A 22,305-nucleotide genomic window follows, 5' to 3' on the forward strand; every position below is an offset into this window, starting at 1 on the left:
GACAATGGTGCCCATACCATAGGCTGTGAGGGCTGGGAAGCCGGGCAGCTGGGGTCTCTGGCCAGAGACGAAGGCATTGACAAGGTTCTTGTGAGAAAGACAAACACCCTCAGTCTTTAGAGGTGACTTTTGCCCACTGTAAAGAGCAGATATCCCTTTAGGGACAATACTGAATGGCACCTGAGAAAATTGTCCGCTATGGAAAAAAGTATGAAATACCTGAGAGAATTACCTGTGCAAGAGGTGATTCATAGCAACTGGCAGGTGATTTTAGACCCTGATGAAATGCCACGCCAGTGACTTATGCACCAACAATATATTTCAAGACATTGTCAGCAGTGATTTGAAGAGGAGGTATCAAGACACCAGCTGTGAGTGAAGTGGCTAACCAAGTACAACTGTGCTGAGCTGGTTGTTCAAGGAGGGTCTCCTCTACACAGGAGATGACCATGTATTGAAGACAGTATCATATCGAGTCTCTATGACTCCCATCCAAAAGCTGATCCATCAGCTGGAAAGCCAAGGATGATCAGCAAGGCTTGCTGACCCTTTAAAGGGTCAAGCCTGAGCGATAACAAGGGTCAAGCCCTCTTCTTCTATGGATGGTGTCTGAGGAGGACTCTCCATTCTTCTGCCTTTGACCCTAGTCTGTGTGTCCCTGAATCCACTTCTTGAACCCAGTTCCCATCTGCTGCTGAGTTCTCTGGGACTTCCCCAGTGCCTGCCCTGCAGCATTAGTGGTGACTTGTCAGGAGAGTTTTGATATTGTTGTTGTTCTTCTTATTATTATTATTAGTAGTAGTAGTAGTAGTATTTCATTTAAACTGTTTTAGTTTTTTTTCCAACCTGTGAGTCTCTCTCCCTTATTCTCTCTCTCTTCCTTTCCTGGGAAGGAAGAGGGGCCAATAAAGAGCATCTGTCATTAGTTTAGTAGCCAGCCCAGCCCCAACCTGTGACATTGTACCAGGTGTAACTTCCATACACAACTGTTTTGCAGCAGTGCTTTAGAAGGGCCTTCTAGTGCCCTTTCAGCCAGTCAGTGCCCTAGACTATATAATGAGCAATTCCTTCTTTGCCACTCAAGTCTGATATTTCACTGGCACTGCTGAACATGTCAAAATCCTCTAAGCAATCAGCTGAACACCCACAAAACCTGTGACTTGATGATATCATGCCTTTTCCTCCTTCAATCTACCTTTGCAATTGTTTCTTACAGAAATGACTTTTTTTTTTATAATCACTTAGCAATGTGGCAAGTATATACTCAGTTATTTTAAACTTCTTTAAGGATAAATCATTATCTTTAGTCAGCCTAATATTGGAGCCTGTGTATCACCTGGTCTGTTATAAGATGCTGAACACCCTTCTGTCATCATGAGGAAAATGTGCTTGGTACAACCTGCCTAGATACATAAATGACCTCAACCACTGTAGTACATGATTCACCGCATCCAAGGAAAGTGGGATGGGATTTTCTTCCCACGATGCAGGTAGAAACAGCAGAGGAACAGAGATACAGGCAAGTAAATTGTCTTAGACAGAATCACACCAAGTTCTTACAAAACTGAGGTTCAGACACTGGTTTCACAGCTCTCAAGCAAGTACCCTGAACAGGGGAGAACTCACAGAACTGGACTCATGATCTTGTATTTCTTAAGATTGTCTTAATTCCATATCACTAAAGCAAATGGTGGTTGGCATGAGGCTTCACGCCATGCCTGTCCTTCCTCTGGCATTCTGATACTGTTTGCTAGACATGATAAGTGTGTGGTTCACCCTAACAAAATCCCTTCCTGGGAATATATGTTGAAGTTAAGTAGTAATATATGGGACTGGAAAAAAACCCAGAATTCTGCCTCAGCCCTAAGTCTGGGGCACTTGAAACAGCTGCCATTGTCTCACTGCCAAAACCAAGATGCCTTATGAGGAAATGAGAATTTGAACATGACTGCAAGTACCAAGACAGCTCTGGGAGATGCAGCAGTTTCTTTAAAGGGATGGTATAGAAATGTCATTTTCCTCAGAGATGTGATCCAATGACCTCCGCCTCTTCAGGAGTGTTCTAGGCTGCCAGTCCAGGGTGATGGCTGTTCTCTTCCTCAGTGGAGTTAGTTGATAAAAAAGCAACTCTTCATTCTTAAAGCCCTTTGTAATTATTAATACTATTTTGAAGAAGGGATCAGCATCTGGAAACAGGAAAGTATAGGATGAAACATGGCCATGCAACTAAATTGACAGTGGCCATCTAGTCTTCGGCAAAGTGAATGGTTCCATGCTGATATTTCAAATTCATAGACTGTCAGAAAAGGTTACTTCTCAAAGTAACAGCTTGAGGAAAGGGCTCACAGTCATTCTCTTGCAGACATTTGGTTGTAAAGAGGCAGTAAAGTCTGATGTGCTTTGCAGTCATGTGTGCTGTCAAGGATTTCTCTATTCACATGGTCAACAGAGATGTGGGAGAAGTAGTCATCAACTCTGGAGGCTTCTGCAGAGAGCTCACCAGCAGCAGACAACTCTGCTGGGTAAGACACATTGGGGGAGCTATTGTGAAAGGGATAATAACAACCTAATCCAACCTCCCTGCCATGGGCGGGGACACCTCTCAACTGGACCAGGTTGCTCAAGGCCTCATCCAACCTGCCCTTGAACATCTCCAGAGAGGGGGCATCCACAGCTTCTCTGGGCAATTTATTCCAGAGTCTTGTCACCCCTGTGGTGAATGATTTCTTCCCAAGATCCAGTCTAAAGCTATTTTCCTTCAATTTAAATGCATTTGCTCTTGTCCTATCGTTCCTATTGTTCCTATCTTGTCCTATTCTGAAGGAACAGAAAACAGCATCATCTATTGGCTGTTACAGATGAAAAATAGAAATTTACAGCATCTATTGGTTGCTCAGTGTCTTACTCCTCCTTATGTGTCTGTGGAACAGAAAGGACTCAATTTCTATTCAAAATGGAGCCTCTCTCTTTCTGAGAGCTTCCTGGTTTAATCCCACATTAACTTTTTATGAGTTCCTGGGCTCTCCCTAGGGACACCTGACTGAAACTAAAGTCTGTGATGTGCATCATTGTGGAAGTGGGGCTCTTGCTGCTGTCTTACTTTCTTGGTCTGCCTTCCCCTCCTGGGAGGATTCAATAATGAACCCAGATTAAGAAAGATGCTTAGTCCTTAATGATTTTCAGGGGAAAGTGTCAAATGTTCTTGCCTGGGATTGAGAACCACATTACTTTGGTGTCAGTAATTAATTTTGCATGCCAAATGCAAACGTATTTGCCCTTTGCGACACTTCCTCATAAAGAAAAAGAGTGTCTGTGTCCTATCTCTTTTATGGCATCCACATGGTTCCAGTTATTTAACTTGTTTTGTTTTCTAATTTAGGTGGAAGTTACTAATCGCAAGATAAGGTAATCTTGTTATATTTCCAACTTATAGATTTTAACTGTATTGGAAGAGTACATGTTTTAGTTGGTGTCCAAACTGAAATGGTCTTACAGCTCATTTCAGACAGAAGCTGTTTCCCAGACAGGGGGTGTTACTTTTTGCTCACATATGTCCTTCCTTCCCAGCATACCCTCTTCATGTGTCTACCCTCATGCGGAGAAACAAACCAGACCCTCTTCTGGGGAAGCTGTGCAGCTCATCTTGTCCAGCCCCAGAGTCACAGCTGGCAGTCAGAACTGATGTCTACTGCTAATTGGAAGCTGTGTAGTTAGAGACTGTGCTTTAATGTGTAGGTCTTTGTTTATGATTTGGGCAAGTTGCTGCATTGCTTTAAGTCGGGATAATTGGGGGGTTGGTTTAATATTTTTATGTGCTGGAGGCTTTTTCCCCAAAAGAATTCCTTACTGAAAATTAAAAACTCAGCAACTGAACTGTATATGCTACCGTTGTCTGCCAGCAAATGCTTGGGCCTCATGTATTGCTCACTGCTGAAGTGATAAGTCATTTTGGGGGAATTCTGTTCAGCATTAACATCTAAAAGAGCCTATTCTAAAATAACCTGTTTTTTCCATTCCTGAGAGCAGGAGGTGTGACGACAGGGGTGCTTCTCTGTCTTAATTTGACAGCTGAAGAGTATGACTTGGCTTTCTTGTTCAATTTTTCACTCCTGCTTGGATAGAGTTTAAAAGGAAGCTGAAAAGGGCTTATTATCAACTACTCACAGCCATAAAATTAGGCACACACACACTTGGCAGTGCAAACACAGGCTGATGAGGTGGTTGGGGGGGAGGGGTTAGAATATCTGCTCTCTTGACTGCCTGCTTGCTTCAGAGAAGTAGGGAAAAGATTGACAGCCATTCTTCAAGTGACTATCATTACTTAAACCTTTTTTCATCACTCTGCTTTATTATGCTGTGCTTTTTTATTTCATATGCTGAATCAGGATGCCAAAGAATTGCTATTCTCCATGAATTTCAGATATATTACTGATGTGCTAACAGGTGAAGAAGCTTATGGTAAGCCATCTTTCCTTCAAAGCTGGACTTTGGTACCCTCCATCTTCCTGATCCTTGAGTTATCAGCTTTGGTGGGAGTAGCTCGCTCCGGAATCCCCCCCCAGCCTGTGAGACTAAGACAGGTAGGAGGGACAAGTGTGGTGATGAAATCTGGAGGGTGAGGAGAAGTTGTTGTTCAATGTATTTTGATACTTGTGCTTGTTTCTCTCCAGAAATACTCCAAAATGGCCTGCCTGGGAAAAAAAAGAAAGGGGTGAGGTTAAGCATATCTGTACCTAATGAAAACCATTATTTTGCGTTTCTTGGAGAATGGGAAAGGCACTGTGTGAGATGAAGCCTGTTGTTTGCTAGCATCTTTTCCTGTGTTCCAGGAGTAAAAAGTCAGACATTTGAGTTGTTCTACATTGATGACTTTTTGCCACATAATTCTTTGTGTTGGGCCAGAACAGCAAATGTTGAAGAGTGGATATCTGGCTTATACAAGATCCTGTGCCTGGTTGGACTACTCAGGCCAGCGCTTAAAACAGGTGTGAATATTCGGTCTTCTCATGGTAAGATTTTAAATGGTATGTGAAGTCGGGAAATTTTAATAGATGATGATCAGTTCTCACTGCTGGCCCCTAAACACTTAGAAGTTTTACTGGACTGAGTACAACTGTGACTTTGTAGATCCATTTTGGAAGGTAAAAGCAGGCTCAATGCCATTTAAGTAATTTTCCCAGTGTTGTAATCAAATTTAAGTTTTAAGGAGCTAATTGCTTAATGAATAACTAATCACTATCTTAATTAAATTAGTTTTTTTATTTATATTGGGATAAGGAATATAAAGCCTTACTTACGCTAAGAAATAACAGATGCAGGCCTTGGCTAGAGCTAGAGCTGGTACAAGTTGCAAAACTGGCAGGGAATGTTTTGTACTTGTCAAAGCCAGATCTATAGCACTGCACCTGCACTCTAATAATACCAGCTTATTTTATTTAGACAGATCAATACACGTGGGCATGACACCCTACCTCCCTACCTCCCTATTTTGTGCCTTATGATCAAATGTGGCCTCACCACAATGACCAACGATTGTATGGAAATATGATATAGGAATATTGATAAGGGTGGAACCAATCATTTTAGAGGTTAAAGTTAATAGCGGGCCTAGTATGCATGTTTATGTCAAAATATGTTACAGATCATGACTTTGCACAAAAAGTGTATAAGTAGGCTGAATTTTTGTCATATATTCAAAGCATTAGGTGATCAGCTCAGTGGGTTGAGTGCAGTGCTGAGAACACCGAGGTCCGGGGTTCGATTCCTGTTTGGTCCCCATGTGTTGCCTGATCTAGTCAAGTGATGGCGTCCCTGGCTTATAGCAGGGAGGTTGGATTAAAATGATCTCTGAGGTCCCTTCCAGCTTAGGCCATTCTATGATTCCCATGCTTCTGCACCACTGCAATAAAGAGCTTCCGGCTTAGCTCTGTGTAGGTAAGTTTTGTTGTTTTTGCAACCTTTCCCTTCTATAATAGCAACACCAGTAAGGCAATGAAACAGTCCTATCTATGACTAAGGATATAGCCAAGGAATAAGAGTATTGAGAACAAGGTATTAAGATAAAAATGGAAGTCTCTTTATATTGGTATATCGCATATAATAGCAAGTTTGCCTGGATGCAGGTGGGTTGGTTTAAGCAAGAAGCTTGTGCACACAGGGATACTAAGGAGAGTGATATAAATTAACCAAAAGTGTGATCATTAAGAGTGTTAATGAAAAAAACCCTAACGTTTATGCTTGGATAGAACAGTGCCCTTAACCTACAGTAACTTCATAGATAAGAAATAGGGATGTCTCCTTCACAGACAAGATGAACCTCAAAAGTTTGATAATTGCTAATTTCTTCTAAACTTCTAGGGTTGCCTTGGCTTTGAGGGATACTCTGAAACTGTCAGCAGCAGAAGGCTCTTCATGAAGCAGCATCCTTATTGCAAGAGAGAGCTGCATATGCTTGGCTTTCTATGAAAGATTGTGAAACCTTTGGACACTATATTGGCGTCATATTTAGTTGATACAGCTAAGATTTATCTTCTGGTAAACATACACTTCAGTATATTTGGAAATAGTGTTGCTGAGTCCCGTGTTCATAGCTGTATTAGAAAAATTTATCGTATGTTGCAGTTAGCTGGGTTGAGGAGTTTGATTCAGCTGGATATTATTCATATATCTGATCTCATTTTCTGATGGTTTTCTGCTACATCCTAGGAAGAAATAAAAAGCTTATTTCTGTTCTGAAAATGTGTAAATTAATATTATTCTAGATGCAGTTTTGTAGAGCTATTTGGAGATGTGTAGTTGATGTAATTTTGCTTGCAGTTACACACATAGGCCTTGAGAGAAGGCTGAACAATGTACTGTAAACTCTTGTATTGAGTGTTATTCTTTTGGTTTTTATGCTTTGAACAGATGGATTAGACCTGATCTAACTCTCCCAGGCCTATGATATGGGCACTGATGACTCTGCTTCTGTACTACCTCAGACATTTTCCCCTTCTACTACTGCATAATGCTGCATTGCGGGAAAATGGTATAGCGATGCTGAAGGCTGATCACAAATGAAGATAATCGTGTTTCTATTGATTTATGAAAAGAACATTGCTGTTTTATTTTCAGGGTAGGATGAAGCCTACTCACAAGGGAAGAGAAATAATAAGAAAGTTTTTTCTGTAAGACAGCAATGCTGAAATTGTAAATTCTAGTTTATGGATTCCAGTTTACTGCTGTATTAATCATTCAGAAGTGATCTTCTTCCAAATATGTATCTTGGTTCAAAGTAAAGGTGGATGAAAAGCTTCAGGATGACATTTGCGGATAGAGTTCTATGCAAGAAATGATTGGCTCAGATAAAATAATGGTGACTGTAACTTTTTTACTGTCATACTATATTATTTTCTATTACAAGCCATTAGATGAAATATCTCTCAATATATACATTTCTTGACAAATATTTTGTTCTTTCTTCTTCAAATCTTGAATAATGATGGCAACAAATATTGATATATATAAAAAACCAGCAGCATTGAACACAACCAAAGTACACGTATTACTAAGAATTTTATCCTGTATTTCTCTGCCAGAAATTCCATTCAGGTCTGTGTGGAAATCCCACTTCTAGGACTGTCCTAGAAGATTTAAAGTGCCTTTTATATCCAGGAAGGCTTCTAAAGGAAAGCCAGTTAATACTTTTTTCACCAATGTTTGGCCAAAATTATACTGGAAAAGAAGCTTTTTAAAATTAAATATTTGAATGCAAAGGAATAATTAGATGGAAGTCACACATTTTGATTTTGAAATGTTACTGTGTTGACAGCTACAGGCTGGATTCTTTACACCATGTGTTCCCTGACATACCACAGCTGCCCGCCTACTCTGGGTGCTACAGCGGGGCAGGGACCTTTCATGGGGTGCCTGTACATTATGAAAAGCCAAACCAGGAACTTTGTGAATATAAGATGGCAAGGACCTGGAGAACCTGCAGGGGAACTGTGGTGTCATTTTCAGATAGTTCACTTTTTGCTTGGAGAAAAATGCTCCTTTGCGTGGGAGAGAACTGCTGCTTGAGAAACGCATCTTATTTAAATTACTGAAATTTTTTTGTCAAGAAACTTTTCTGACGAAAATTTCAGGCAGCCATGTCCATGGTTTAGGGTGCTTTACTCAAGTAGATCCTGCCAAGATACACTCATGCCCACAGAATACTCTGCTCTTCTTCCTGCAGCTCCTGATCTGCTTGGTTAAAACCTAGTCTGGATATTGCTGTAGTCATTGCAACGTAGCGTAATTGTGGCCAAAAGTACTATAGGGAAAAGATGGCAATTCCAGTTTTTAATTTCCTCTCTATTTCCTGAATTTCGACCATTTCATATCAAATTTGCAGCTCTTTTTATGACAGCTTGACATAAAATTAAGTCAATAAAAAAATCCTTTGTTGTTTTTGATTTCTATTTTCCTTATCCCCAGATGCTGGATGCAAACCAACAATGGGAAATAAAGAAAGAGTGGGTCACTAAACTAGCTGAGCTTAAAGCTTCTTGGATTAAGGAGCCAGCTTTTCCAGATGAGGATATGCATTTCCAGATGGGACATGCAACCATTTTTAAGCTTTGAGAGTTATTTTTTTGCTTTAATAATAATACAGTGACTCCAGTGAGTACTGTTTTGTAATTTTGATACTGTTCCCTCAGCATTAAATGTATTAGCTACAGGATCTTGATATGCATTCTGCACCTGTATTCCCTTAAGTTTAAAGAAATAGTTTGTTTAAAAAAAAAAAAGGACTGTAATGCCTGCATGAGGAAGGCAGCCAACATTTAGTATGAAACATGAATGGACTTTTTTAAAAAAACTTTTAGTTTCCAGGGAAATTAGAAATTTGGTTTAGAATTTGTGCTCCCAACATGCTGTACTTAGCAGCACTGTTAAATTCCAGAGGCACAGTACGTGCATTTCTTTAGTGCTGCACACACACTGCTATATATTTCTTCACCTTGTTCACAGAGCAGAGAAAGCAGAAGAAAAAATAATAAAAAAAAATTTATAACGTGTGTTACATTTTCTGTAAAATGAGCAGAAAACAGTTTACTGAATCACCTGTTATTCCATTCTTTATGCTACTGAGTAACTTGGCTGGGAACTAAAAACCAGAAGCAAGTCTTGAACGTTTGTAATTTCCTTGCAGGCCTTAGCACTGCTAGGAATTGATGGGGCAACCAAGAACATGTGAGTATATGTATCAGTGCTTTATGCTTTTTCCTAATTACTACTACTTGTTTAATGCAACTGCTTCATAACCTTTGGAGTTGTTTCCAAATCTTTGCATTTCTCTAGTTAAGAGTTAAGTTAAATACTGCAGATGAAAATTATTTGGTATCTATTTCAGCTGTTCCCTACCAAGGTTGCCTCCCTTCACCTTATCTTCCTGGTTCATTCTTTCCACACATGATTTCTGTGAACAACCTTAAAGTACCTGTTTTTTTAACTATCATTACAAAAGTAATTGCTAAAGCTTCATATTCTCACATCAGTGAGAATTACGAAAGAATGCATCCATGATCGTGGTTGCCCATATGAAAGGTAGAGGAGCAAGGTACAATGAGGATGTCCATGTTGCTCTGTCCAGCACACTGCGACTTCGTGAGACAACTTTGATAACATCTGTGCAGAACAACGTAGGCTGGACAATGTGCCAAAGCTGATACCCCCTGTAGCCCAAGGATAATTATTACAGCTTCCATTTTGCTCTGTGGGTTTGATGCTTAAATGAGTGTTTTGCTCAGAACAGCACCACATGTGTAGACATAGTCTTACCGTGTCTGCAGGAAGGAGTGGCTTTTAGAGTGGAGAGGTTCATAGATCATCTTCTTCTGTCAACTCTATTTGTGCTGCACTAACTCAAATGTAAAGATCAAAATCCCAGAAAATCATGCTGTATAATAAATAAGGAGGTGCCAGTAGACAGGCTGGTACCTTTCAGAACAGCAGCCTCCAACCTAACATTAAATTGTTTTTTATTGCATGCATCTTTTTGCCAAGTCTTAACACTAAATCTACAGAGCCAAACAATGTGAATTAACAAACTCTTAATTCTCTGCAGCAACTGGAGAAAACAGCATCTGCATTAGCATAGTTTCTCTGCTGCCAGTTTCTCGTGCCAGGTCCCACTATGAACATATTTCATTGTGCTTCTCCCTCTCATCTGTTGTCTAACAGCAGATAGAGCACTTCATTTGAGGAGGGAGATGTTTTATAATGAAAATCTATTAGGATGGGTTTGAATTATCCATTAGTATAGCCTTACTTTACAAAGCAAAGGCCAGCTCTGAATATTGGCTTTACCTGCTGGTTTGTATAAGCTTTTTCTTCTTTTCACCGTAACATCTGAGAACCATATAAGCATTTAATGTATTTATTCACAGAATTCCCCTGTGAGTAAGGGGAGTACTATTATCCATACTACAAACCTGGGAGATTAATGTGAAGCCTGAACTGACTGAACAACTTAGCCGAGCTCTAGACAGGAAATCTGTAGCACGGCTAGAAATTAAATCCTGACTCTCATCCAAGTGTATCTTGTCTGCAAGGACATTTCTCATCTCACTAGATAGGTTTCCAGGTGAAGGAATTATTTCTTTCAGCAAAATCACTACTATATTCACTTCAGCTTACTCAGAACTAGAATAGCTGCTCACTCACATAGGCAAGCACATCCCAAAGCTCTCCAGTCCTGAGCATGCTGAAGCGGGGCTAAGATAGCCCAGTCCCCAGTGTACCCCAAGTCCCTGCCTGGGGAAACAGGTGGGTTACAGGAGCAGGTGAGTTCACTCCCCAAGAAACCTAAATCCTAAAAAAAAAAAATTGGGGCAGTCTGTGAGGCAATTGTCTGGCAGAGCTGCCTGATCAGTTTGTGTGAGCATTGCATAACAGTTTCACTACAAACTCAGCTGCCTTTGCATAGGTTAAGCCCCTGTCCTTGCCCTGGAACAGAAGAGCCATTTTCACTTGGCATTTTCACTTTGTTTTCACTTACCTGGTTCAACATCCACTTAAGGAGCAGTAATTTCCAGACTCACTCCAGTACGACTATGCCCTTTGGCACACAGTGATTTTTTTTCAGTGTACCTCAGTCCATTGTCTCAGGTGTAGTGCTCTTAACGTTACAAGTATAAGCTGACTATTTTTAATACTGGTAATATTATAATATTTTAATATTGGCAGCATCCTTGAACTTCATCCAAATTCACATGCGATTGCTCATTTAAATGGAGTCATTAAAATAATTTGGATTTATTGACACACACAGGAGGGACACTGTACAAATGTTTTTATATTAGTTGCCAGCAGTTCTTGTAATATGTTAATCTGGAAGACTTTGGGTCTTAACTTTTTATTTTTTTCCTTACACCATCACAACAGAGTGATATTTAAACAGCTTCAGCAAGCTAAGGCCTTGAGTTATCTCCAAATTGACAGCTGCAGGCTGGGAAGTGTGAATGAAAACTTGTCTGTGCTGCTGATGACTAAAAAGTTCCGGAATAAGGCTCTGCAAAATGCAGCAGCAATGAGACAGTCTTTCTCTGCCCACCTTCCGAACTAGTCAGATTATTTTCTTCAACTGTCGTGCGTACGTTTTCTGGGAATAAGTTTGCATGCATTGCTGTAGGCCTGCATCAACGGGCTTAGAATGTCTTGGTACTGGGTACTGTCTTTCTCTAGTATGAATTGCGGTCTCTGTGAATTGGTCCAGCACTTGGTAGTATTTGATTATACCCCAGTATCTGAAAGCCTTGAAAGCTGGTTAGTTACACCAAACCAACAAGTAGCAATCAACAGTAGTGATCACTCTTTTTTTCCTTAAAAAAGATATTGCTACATGACGGTCAGCGCATGCACTTGATTTGCTACTGTACAAGCCCACCTACCTACTTGTGGGCTACAAAAGGAAATCAGTGTGGGTTAAACTTCAAGCAGGTGACGGTGAACATTTCATGGTTTCGACAAAGGTACTTAAAACGTGGGCTGTGTTCCATATTCAGACATTTCACCGATGCCAGTCACTATGGTGGCAAACTCACCAGACTAATGAACAGACTATTGATTTTGACAGCTGATCAGGAAGGTGTTTGTCTCAAAATTCAAAACCAGTTCTTTCTTTTCTGACTCCTTATCTATCGTGACCAGTTAACTAATGCTCTTCCTGGTATTGCAGCAAGGACAATTTTGCAGCGAATCGTAACAAGTTGGAAATAACGTGGGTTACAAAAGTTAGCCTAAGAGTGGAGAACATAGAGGGAGTTGGTATTTGAGCATAGTGGCAAGAAATTTCTTCGCTATCTCCAATTTCCTTGAATTGCCTTTGGAAAGTGGGGAAATGATAAAAAGAAACTCTTTGAGGCCAAATTGTGAGGCAGAATGAGTGTAGCAGTCAGCAGGACAAATCGCAAGGACTCAGAAGTGCTACGGGTATGCAGAGCTGGTAAGGAACTGACTTCTACTGCCATCAGTATGGCTCTTTAACTCATCAGCTGGGAAGCATGAGGGACAAAAGTCCAGGAACCCTCCCTTCTCTCAGTGGGCCCATGGATTCCCTTCATAGCTTCTGAAAAGGATCTAATAATGTCTCCTTTTGTCTGAAATGCTGCACTGAATGTAGCCTGCAGTTGAACTGGTCATCTCTGCAGCAGTGAAGTCTTCGTATTCTGCAAATCAAAATTTCCTGAGCACCTATTTAAGTCTATATATTCAAATTCTTTGAATATTCATATTGTTGCTTGAAATCATAGAAGTCTCATACCTATTAGCTTAAAATGTGTATCTTCACTTTTATTCACACGATACTCTGCTGTGTTAAGATTGCTTTTTACATCTTTCTGACATTTTGAACAGCCTAAACCTTCCTGAAGGTACAAGCTTCATTTCAATAACTGCTACTGGTATCAAATTGTGCTTATAAAGGGGAACAGTGAAGTTGTAGTTTATTATTCCAGAGCTACATATATAGGTCTATTTAAGCATGCCATGTACATCCTTACACCTGCATGAGAATAGACCATTTGCCATGGTTCATAAAGGTAATACTTTATAAAAAGGTTTTTTTCTAATTTTCCATCTGTTGGGACCAACTCCTCTTTAATTTATTAAAGGAATTAAATGATTCACATTCTATATTCTTCTCTTGGCTGGGTATTCCTGTCCTGATTAACTTCAATGAGACTTCGAATTCCCACTAGTCAAGCTCTGAGGCCACTTTCTCTTTCACATCCTCTCTGGATACAGTTGCTAAAACGCCCTGCAGAGTCCACCTCATCTGAAGCTTTACATGAAGTGATTTCCAGCAAAAGGAACTTAACTTGGTAAGTGTAGGCAGAACTGGTAAGTGAATTTGCAACCTAAATTGTGTTCTTGTACTTTAGAGGACTGTAAATACACTCAGGAACCTTTAATCTACAGAAGTATGCACACAGCAAGTTGCAGACAACCTAGAGCTGGGAGGTGTCGTTAAAGCAGATGACACCTGGAATATCTAACCTAGGTGACTTTAAAAACATAAGACTAGTTTATTAAATTCTTATCATTATCTCAAATTGTAAAGTTTTACAATTATATTTACCAGCTTACTGACTTTAAAAATGAAGCAAAAAATTACTGGGTGTCTCCCCAAGTATGTGTTCAAATACATATTGATATGCTTTGCCTGAGTATTAACCATAGATCTATTCACAACTGAATTCCTGAACAGGAATTTTTTAAGGACTGAAGTTACTGCAGAAGTTGCAAGGACAGCAAGAGATGAAAGCTGAATTCTGATAAGATGTAACGAATAAATTTTAATCCTGCAAATACTATCTTTTCTAACTTTTACTGCTCCAGGCTGCAAAATTAGTCCATATGTTTGTGGGATCTGGCTCTAAGTGATGACAAATCATTACTAATACTATCTGGTAACATCTGTTTAACTACAGCTCTGTTGATTTATATCAAATTCATCATTTATGTAGGGTTGGGGAATAAAAAAACCCAGAGATACAGAGATGTTATGCAGACTGCATTTCAGACAAAGGTCCATTAAGATCCTTTGTCTTCCTGCTTGCTCATCTATGAAGACCATAGGAAGTTTGGTTTTCCTTGCTAATCCTCACCCTCCAAGATCCTAAAGGAAAACAGAATTTATCTTTACTTTCCAGCTCTTATTTCCTACTAGCTATAAATGAACACAATAAAATGAAATATGCACCATCCTTTCCAGAAGAGTTTTCTTTAAAAAAAAAAGCTTTATTAAACTTATACTCTTTAGAACATATTAAAAAACTTCTACAAACTTGAAGGAATCCTCTATAGTACATAAAAGTTCTTATTTTCTGTACTAAATAGAGCACGTAAGCAAGTGCTACTCGCACATAGTAACTGATGAGTAACACAAATGGCCACTGGTGACTGAAACATAGAGAAAACTATCCCACTAACAATTTAAAACTGAGTTAGCACCTGCACAGCACAGCAGAAATCATCTGTTCTGTACGACTACAGTTTAGTGCTCAAGGCAGTACTGGCCTACTAGTATCTGTTTCTCTTTCAATAATAAAGTACGTATCTTTTGAAGCACGTGAACCCCCCATAACTTTAAGCAGAGCAGGCTAAGTAGCTTAGGTACATTTCCACGTTAACAGAAGCTGTTTTATAGCATTAAACAGCCATCTCCATTTTAATAGGTGGATGAGGATTATAATCTTCAATCTGAAAGTCTTCTGCCTTAAAGTCACCAATGTCTTCAACGTTACGAAGAATTCTGAGTTTGGGGAAAGGTCTTGGCTCCCTCTGAAGCTGAAATAAAAGCAACCTTATTGAATAATGCCAATATTTGAGGGCAGAGATTTTGTGCTATAGATTTCATTAATCTCAATTCAGATTACATTACACAGATTTTCCCTCTCCCCAACAAGATTTATACTCAAAAAAATAATAATTATAATATAGTTAGGTGGAATCTACATTAGTATTTTGATAATAGGGAACAGTAGCATATTTTAAAGTGGATTCTGGGATCATCCAAATGCACTGCAAGCCTTTTCTGTTTGCAGACCAGTACTGGTGATTATAGATTTAATTCCTTACAGAGGAAATGAAGTTGGAAATTCTGACACAGATACGCATCAAATGTGCTGTTTGCAACTTGAGCTGAACAGAGGTTAAGGTACTACAATTATTAGGGTAAAGATAAGAAGAAAAGTCACACAAATTAGTATTTGCAAAAGGATATTTTTAATACCAAGGTAACTTTGTATTAGATAAGCACTGGGGAAGATAGAAGGATACAAGAATGCAGAACAGGTACTTACTTGAACTTTTAGAGGTTCCACATGATTCAGATATACGTGAGCATCTCCTAATGTGTGTATGAACTCTCCGGGCTGAAGAGAAAGGAGAACATATGTGGTTTTCAAACAGTCAGGTTTCAAGAAATAGACCATTACAATGCTTCCAGTACTCGGCATCTTACATCTAGTGTGGAATTGCAGCTTCTGTACTGCATTGGATTATCAAGACACCCTTGCAAGATTTGAAGGACACTATTCTCCCAGACTAACGCATGATTAATGAAAAATATAACGAAATTTCCACTAGCTGACCAAAAAACCAAATTACCTCTGAAATCCTGCTAGGAGAACAGCTTTGGTGAATCAATGGAGCACTACTGATCTGCTCACCAAGATGGAAACAGATCAGGCAGTGACATACAGCTTTTCCACTCCACTTCTAGCATGCAGGACTTGCCAAAGCTGGTTGCAAACTAGCTGCCTTAGCCACTACTAAACAGTGTAGTTTGTGGCAGCAAAGGTGTCAGCCACAGGCTAAATCCTAAAGCATTTAACAAGCATCCAGATGGGTTTTGCAAGCTTGCATTTTCTTCGACTGAGCAGGCCCTTTTTATTGGCTATTTTACCAGCCTCCGATACATTACGCTAAAAAGCACAAAGCTGTGTGAGGAAGTATCTAAGATGCAAAAGCTCCTTTATGGATGCAACGTTAAACTTCACTTTTTCTAGTACCTTGGCCTAATTTCTTAAGTATGTCTGCAACTGCTGTAAAGTCCAATTCTTCCCTACTTCCCTATTTAGGTTCCCCTTCATGTTGCTGGTAGCAGGAGGATCATGCACAAATGGCCTTGCTAGTATAATTTTTTTACATGCTCTAAAGAAAATGAGGTTTCACTTGTATAAGACCGTGGTGCATTTAAATTACTCTGCCAAATTACAAAATACAGCTCTAGGGTGACAGCAGTAGCTATTTGAGCACATACTGCCACTCCACATTATCATCTACAGTAGGAAATGAAAAAAATACCCAGCTGAAATTATAGCTGGAAGTTAGGTGGGCAGAATATCCAAATTGGAATCTTGACAGCAACTGCTGATCTACTGTTTGCTTCCAATAAAAAACACATGCTACAAAATTTAATCACTTCTGTATTATTATCCTGTAAGGACAAGTGCTCAGTCCAGATCCCTAAGAAGTAGGCTAGTGGAGTGGGTCAGTTTTGGCATGTTCAGCTTAAAAGACCTTGAGGAGCTTCTGCCTGTTTGGAATGAATTTAAGAATTCTTACATTTTTACATTCTTGATCCTAACAGCACTAACCACAGACAATTTACATGAAATACATATGTATTTGAATATACATACGTTTTTGAACAGTATGTTAATTCCGGGGGGGGGGGTTGACATGAGAAGTCTTTTCTTTTAGCCCCTCACTTCTCAGACGAGATTAAGTAAAATGATTAAACAGCCTACCTTTAGCCCGGTGACATGGGCAATCATGTATGTGAGCAGTGAATAGCTGGCAATATTGAAAGGCACTCCTAGTCCCATATCTCCAGACCTCTGATAGAGTTGGCAAGACAGTTCACCATTCAGAACATAGAACTGGCAAAGGGCATGGCATGGAGGCAAGGCCATCAGAGAAATATCTAGGAATTGTAGTACAAGAAGGGGTGGGAGGGAAATCATAACAGCGTTAGTATGTTGTAAATGTAGAAAATGTAAAAGCTGAACAAGCATTTAATGAGATACAGTAGAGTAAAAATCCAACTGCACTACCATTCTGTTGCTTTTTCTCTTGTTAAAAAGCACCTGCTGCCCAAGCAGTAAGTCTGGATCATGACAAGCTGTCTCCTGGGCTATATGACCAGAAAAGTCATAAACAGATATTCCACAGAACAGATTTATGCCATAATGCTGCACAGCAGTTTAGTTTTACTCACCTCGGTGAGACTGTTGATTGCCCTAAAGGAGGGCGCTAAGAGTAAAATTAAACATGTACCCAAAAGCGACTTCCAACTGCTTCACCTTACTCTCTTGCCATTGCAACATGCCTTTACTGCTTGTTGAGATATAAAAGTAATGATCAATAAAAAATAATGATCAGAAAACAAAAGATCTTTTGAGTCTTTATCTATGCTTTGAAGTGCAGACAGTGCAATTACAGCTTGATAAGGAAAATTTTAACTGGGTGTCTCCTGATATGAGAACGTTTAACCTTAAAAATAACACGAAGAGCAGGCGGCATCCCCTTTCAGAGACACAAGTGGAAAACACTGCGTGATTTTTTTCTGCACTTTGCTGCTGCTGCTGCTGCTGCAGCTAAATATTCTCCGCTACTACCTCTTATTTAGAAGTAGCCCTACAAAGTGAATGGGTATCTAAACAAGCTATGGTCAAGGAAATTATGACAACATAAGTAACAGTTTGTTCTCTAGTTTTAAGGTTTTGGTTAAGTTTACAGTTTATTATATGGCTAAAACACAGATATGCTGCTTTGGTTTTTTTAACCTTTTTGGTTTTTTAACCTTTTTAAAACAGTACTGCTCTCTTTGAACGGACAATGTATGTCAAAGACACTAGTAGCCAGGTATATCCTTCACTTTAAACTGGGGAGAAAAACCTTGAAGTAACAGTTCAAAATTTTTGAGGTCTGAACATAAGAATTAAGTAGGAAGAGAATCACGCTTAAAACCCCTGGCGATTTTTAGTGTATTCCCAGTGGTTTTATAAAGAATTAGCAAAGATACCACGCTGAAGTGACGGCTGACACAGGACCAGAACAGTTTAGCATAGAGCAAGGTAATGTGCAACTGCATTTGCGTAAAAGTCTGCTGTACAATACCTTTGGGATTCCAAGCACACATAATGATTCTTCTGTCATCTGGATTGGTTTTGATCGTTTCAATCACTTTTTGCAACTGATCAACACCTTGGTTGGAGTAATCTGAAGAAAGATACCAAATAAGATCAAAGCCAGATAGATTGAAGTCATTATATTCTTTTAAGGCTCAGCCCACATCCCACTGAAGAGCAATACCCAAGTGACAACATCTGAAGATTTTAATTGTAACTTTGAAAGTGACTAAATTTATCAGTTGGCACCTCTAGAAGTAGGCTATTCTTGGTCTTACTTAGCCTGCTCTAAGGCTTGTGAAATTTTCGTGATGGTATTTTTGTATGTCCCCCTATCTGTTTTGTGTGCTTTGTGTCCTTTAGTACCCACGGAAACAGGATCATTCCTATTTAGAACACTTTATTCTAAGCCTCAACAATTAGAGACTTTTAAGATCAAATAAGAAGTCTGCATAAACTCTACATCCCAGGAAACAAAAGCTGCAATACAAAAAAATTAATTGGACAAAGCACTTCACTTAACCATTTACGACGACTTGTTACCTAAATAGGACAAAAGCTGTACTGGAATGGGAAAGATATTACTCCGTAGTTATAAGTGGTAGTTGAAGTAATTTGCTCATTGTATTTCTGGATTAGGATGCCCTTCTAGATGAACGCTGCAGTGTTCCTTCTTAAACAAACAAACAACTAAAATGTTCAGATGCACTCTACAGTGTTCCAAATAAATAATAAAATAAAATAACATAAAAGAAAATAACGTAACATAACATAACATAACATAACATAACATAACATAAAATGTCCAGACGGGGTGGTGGCATTCTTTGCATTCACTAATGCCATCTAGCACCCACAAAGTCACGTCTGAAAACAAATTTTACATAGCATTCAGTGCCAGAAGGTAACTTTAATCATGTATAGCACAGGATATTGCATTTCACTCAATGACGTTCACAGGCTGATTTTTAGGCTCAATACCAGTTATATAAGAATTAAGTGAATGTTAGAATGGATTCCAGAATAAAAGAGTCATTAGTTCTTACTCATTGTTCTGACTCATGCCAGTGAATCACCGTGGCTGCTAACTAATTTTTTTCTAATAACACTGAAGCAAAGCAGCACTAAATTATGGTTACAGGGAGACCCAAGCTGGCAAACAAAGTAATGCTACATAATTAGCAACTCAGGGAATTCTTCTGCCGGAAGCCTTGTCAAATAGCTGTGTTAGTTCCTAAACCTTATTACCTGTCCATTAGTAATGCAACTTATGGGAATCTATTAGTAATGAAACCTATGGGAATTTGTCTTATTCACTCTTACAAGCTGTGTAACGCCTCAGAACTTCCAAGTTCAAGAATTCTGAAACATTTTACTAAGTTTTTACAAGCGCCAGTTCACAATTTGCATCATTTGTGCTAGCATAAAACTGTATTCTGCCAGCAGTCAACGTGCCAATACTAATATCTGTAACTGATGTGAACATTGAGACTGTATTGACAAAAAATAAGATGAAAGAAGATAAATAACCATGTTGCTAACCTGACTTAAAAGTGACACTAAGCAGACAAGTACCTTTTTCTGACTCTTTTTTTAACGGCAGTCCACACTGTGAATGGTCCCTTTAACAACAGTCCAATTACACTCAGACTTCCGGAAGGGAACAGCTGTCTCACTAAGCAATGAAGATTGTGTTTGTGTGTGATTACCTGTGTGCATATCTTTGTATTCTGCTCCAAAATGCCTCCACTGGAAACCATAAACTGGTCCCAAATCCCCTTCTTCTCTGGTGCTGAAACCCTGCTTATCCAGAAACTCACGTGATCCATTAGCATCCCAAATCTTCACGCCTTTTGCAGAGAGCTCTTTGGCATTTGTCGAACCCTGCAAGACACAAAAAGAAGTCCACTTTTCTCCACTTATAAAGAATGAACATCCTGATTAATGTACTGGGATGAAGTTCTGGCACGTGGGCAGAATAGAACTTATGAGCAACATACAAGGATAGTTTGAAGTGCCATGCTGATGCTACTTAACTCAGCTCTGCAACAAACAAAGATTACAGCCTCAAGGTAATTTCATATGCACATTTGCAGAGAACAAGACTTTACAGATAGATGAAAATAGACAAACAAAAAATTTACAGTTGAGGCATTGTCTTTGCCAAGCCACCTATAACGAGCTTAAGGTCTTCAAAATACTTGTGTTAATATTATAAAAAACGACAAATGTGACAAAATGACCCAGAGAAATTTCACCGAGTTCTGCAACATGGTCAAAACAACATAGCGCTCTGTTTTGGAGAGTGTATGGTCTTTTATATTTGAAAAAAAGGTACTTTTAAAAAAGGAATGTGTATTTGAGTCCTGCTATTTAGCAAGTGGTTAGGTAGACTTTCCCATACCTGCACAATGTCACAACATACAAAAGAACACTCACATCATAATGTATTATTTATAGTTGAATTTTAATACTCTCACTACAGCTATTAGCTCTATCAGATCTCAGGTTTGCTACTAAAAGCCTAGTGTTTACATCTGTCTTGCTGCACATGTGGATCCACGCAACTTGTTTCTGTTCAAATCAACAGAAGCTATCTCAATATTAAAAAGCAGATCATTAAATTGCCTAAATCTACTTCATGTTATTATTTCTTATTTGAACACTAATAAAATAGACGGTGCTAGGCTTTACAACTGTGTGGTAGTTTTGCTAACTGGCACGGGGTGGAGGGTGTCCTGCAGAAAAAGGGACACAGGCACCAACAGGATAAGGTTACTCTACTGTCTATTTTAAAGTATTACAAGAATAAGGCAATGCAAGCTTATTATACTCTAGTTTTAAGCAGCAAGGAGAACAAGCAGGGTAATGCCCCTAATCAGTACTATATACAGTTAGCGATAGTTATTAAGAAAGATACATCATCAATTGCCCTAATATCATCATCCAGATCCGCAGTCGCTGGGGAGCCCCTGTTGCAGAGAGGATTCTGAAGAACCGTCCCGGCAGTTGGGAAGCCCTGTGCAGTGCGTCCACTCGTAGGTGAGATCCTCAAAGTTGCTGCAAGAGGGTCCAGCTTTTATACTATTAAATAAACAACCTCACATAACTTTGAACGCGGGAACATCTGGTGTTGTTCACTCCGTTGGATTCCTCCCACAGCTTGGCCAGGGCTAAAGGAAGAATATAAGGGAGTCTCTCTGTCTACTTTGATCCTTAATCACGTATTTCTCACCCAAGACAGGCCTCTGGTCTCACAGTCTTGTAACATACTCCTAACAAAGCAAGAGGCAGCTAGTTTTCCCAGCCTTGCGCCTGGCCTTTAGCTAAAGAAAGATGACTCTGCTGGTTTCCACCGCACGTTTAGTCTTACAGCAAAGCTTTTACAGATTGGCATTGGAATATATATATATATATACATATGCTAAAATAGATTATCAATACATTACATATGTGATTAATACTATATAGTCTGGGGTTGTGAGGTTCATCTATAGGTCAACTTCAGTGCAGGGCCTGTGATTTAGGCCCTAAAACTACAGTGCTATAGTCAAATGAGCAAAAGCTCTCATGATTTCAGACTATTTCCCTTAAAAAGAAACATAGGAAAAACTCTTCTAATTGGTAACAATGCAATAGTCTCGATTAAAATGCACACAGTTCTGTCTTGAAAATAATGGCCTTGATGTGTAGTGGAACAGCAGGTGTATAAGGTGGCTGCACTTCATTTGGTCTCCCATACAAACAGAAGCATCTGCAGTCACCCCAAACTCCTTACTCCACTCCACACTAGTTCATTCTGTTAATACCACCCTCAGGCACACCACGCACAGAGACATCCAAACGCCAAACCTTGATGAACCAGAGCAGCTCCTCTAGCACTCCTTTCCAGAACACCTTCTTCGTAGTTAGCAGTGGAAACTGACCTGCAAAAGAGCTTCAGAGTGTCAGAGGTGACCGGCGACTTGGCAGTGTGAACGGACCTGGCTTTCCTCCACGTAGAGGATAATGCCACTATCTGACATTCAGAGGTTTGAATAATAAATAAGGAGTTGGAAAAGAATCAAAGAAGACAAGAACCTGACTTTTATTTGCCTGGACAGTGGGGGAAGATGAATTATCTGTGGGGACCTGGATG

General features: G+C 39.5%; 2 protein-coding genes across 2 annotated transcripts; one reads left to right on the forward strand and one right to left on the reverse strand.

The window, feature by feature from the left end:
- The first annotated feature begins 2,408 nt into the window (after positions 1–2,408).
- ENOSF1 (enolase superfamily member 1) lies at positions 2,409–12,302 on the forward strand. Its single transcript, XM_009870146.1, has 7 exons — positions 2,409–2,522; positions 4,386–4,458; positions 4,903–4,985; positions 8,461–8,586; positions 11,366–11,523; positions 11,713–11,793; positions 12,206–12,302. Exons 1-7 carry the CDS (start codon positions 2,409–2,411, stop codon positions 12,300–12,302), a joined length of 732 nt encoding a protein of 243 aa, XP_009868448.1.
- A 2,310-nt stretch (positions 12,303–14,612) lies between these two features.
- Positions 14,613–22,093, reverse strand: TYMS (thymidylate synthetase; the record flags this gene model as incomplete). Its single annotated transcript, XM_009870156.1, has 6 exons — positions 14,613–14,817; positions 15,333–15,404; positions 16,785–16,960; positions 18,157–18,258; positions 19,877–20,051; positions 22,020–22,093. Coding segments are annotated over 6 exons (737 nt in total), but the record flags the coding sequence as incomplete, so codon positions are not given.
- Positions 22,094–22,305: the final 212 nt, after the last annotated feature.

This window comes from Apaloderma vittatum, unplaced genomic scaffold (genome assembly GCF_000703405.1).
Source record: "Apaloderma vittatum isolate BGI_N311 unplaced genomic scaffold, ASM70340v1 scaffold14800, whole genome shotgun sequence".
NCBI classification, from domain to species: domain Eukaryota; kingdom Metazoa; phylum Chordata; class Aves; order Trogoniformes; family Trogonidae; genus Apaloderma; species Apaloderma vittatum.

Bases quoted from the DNA above. Each gene is read 5' to 3' on its own strand.
- ENOSF1 (XM_009870146.1), top strand. From the start codon at position 2,409: ATGTGTGCTGTCAAGGATTTCTCTATTCACATGGTCAACAGAGATGTG. The intron at 2,523-4,385 runs GTAAGACACATT...ATGCTGAATCAG, and splicing joins GCAGCAGACAACTCTGCTGG to GATGCCAAAGAATTGCTATT. The intron at 8,587-11,365 runs GCAACCATTTTT...TTAATCTGGAAG, and splicing joins TGCATTTCCAGATGGGACAT to ACTTTGGGTCTTAACTTTTT.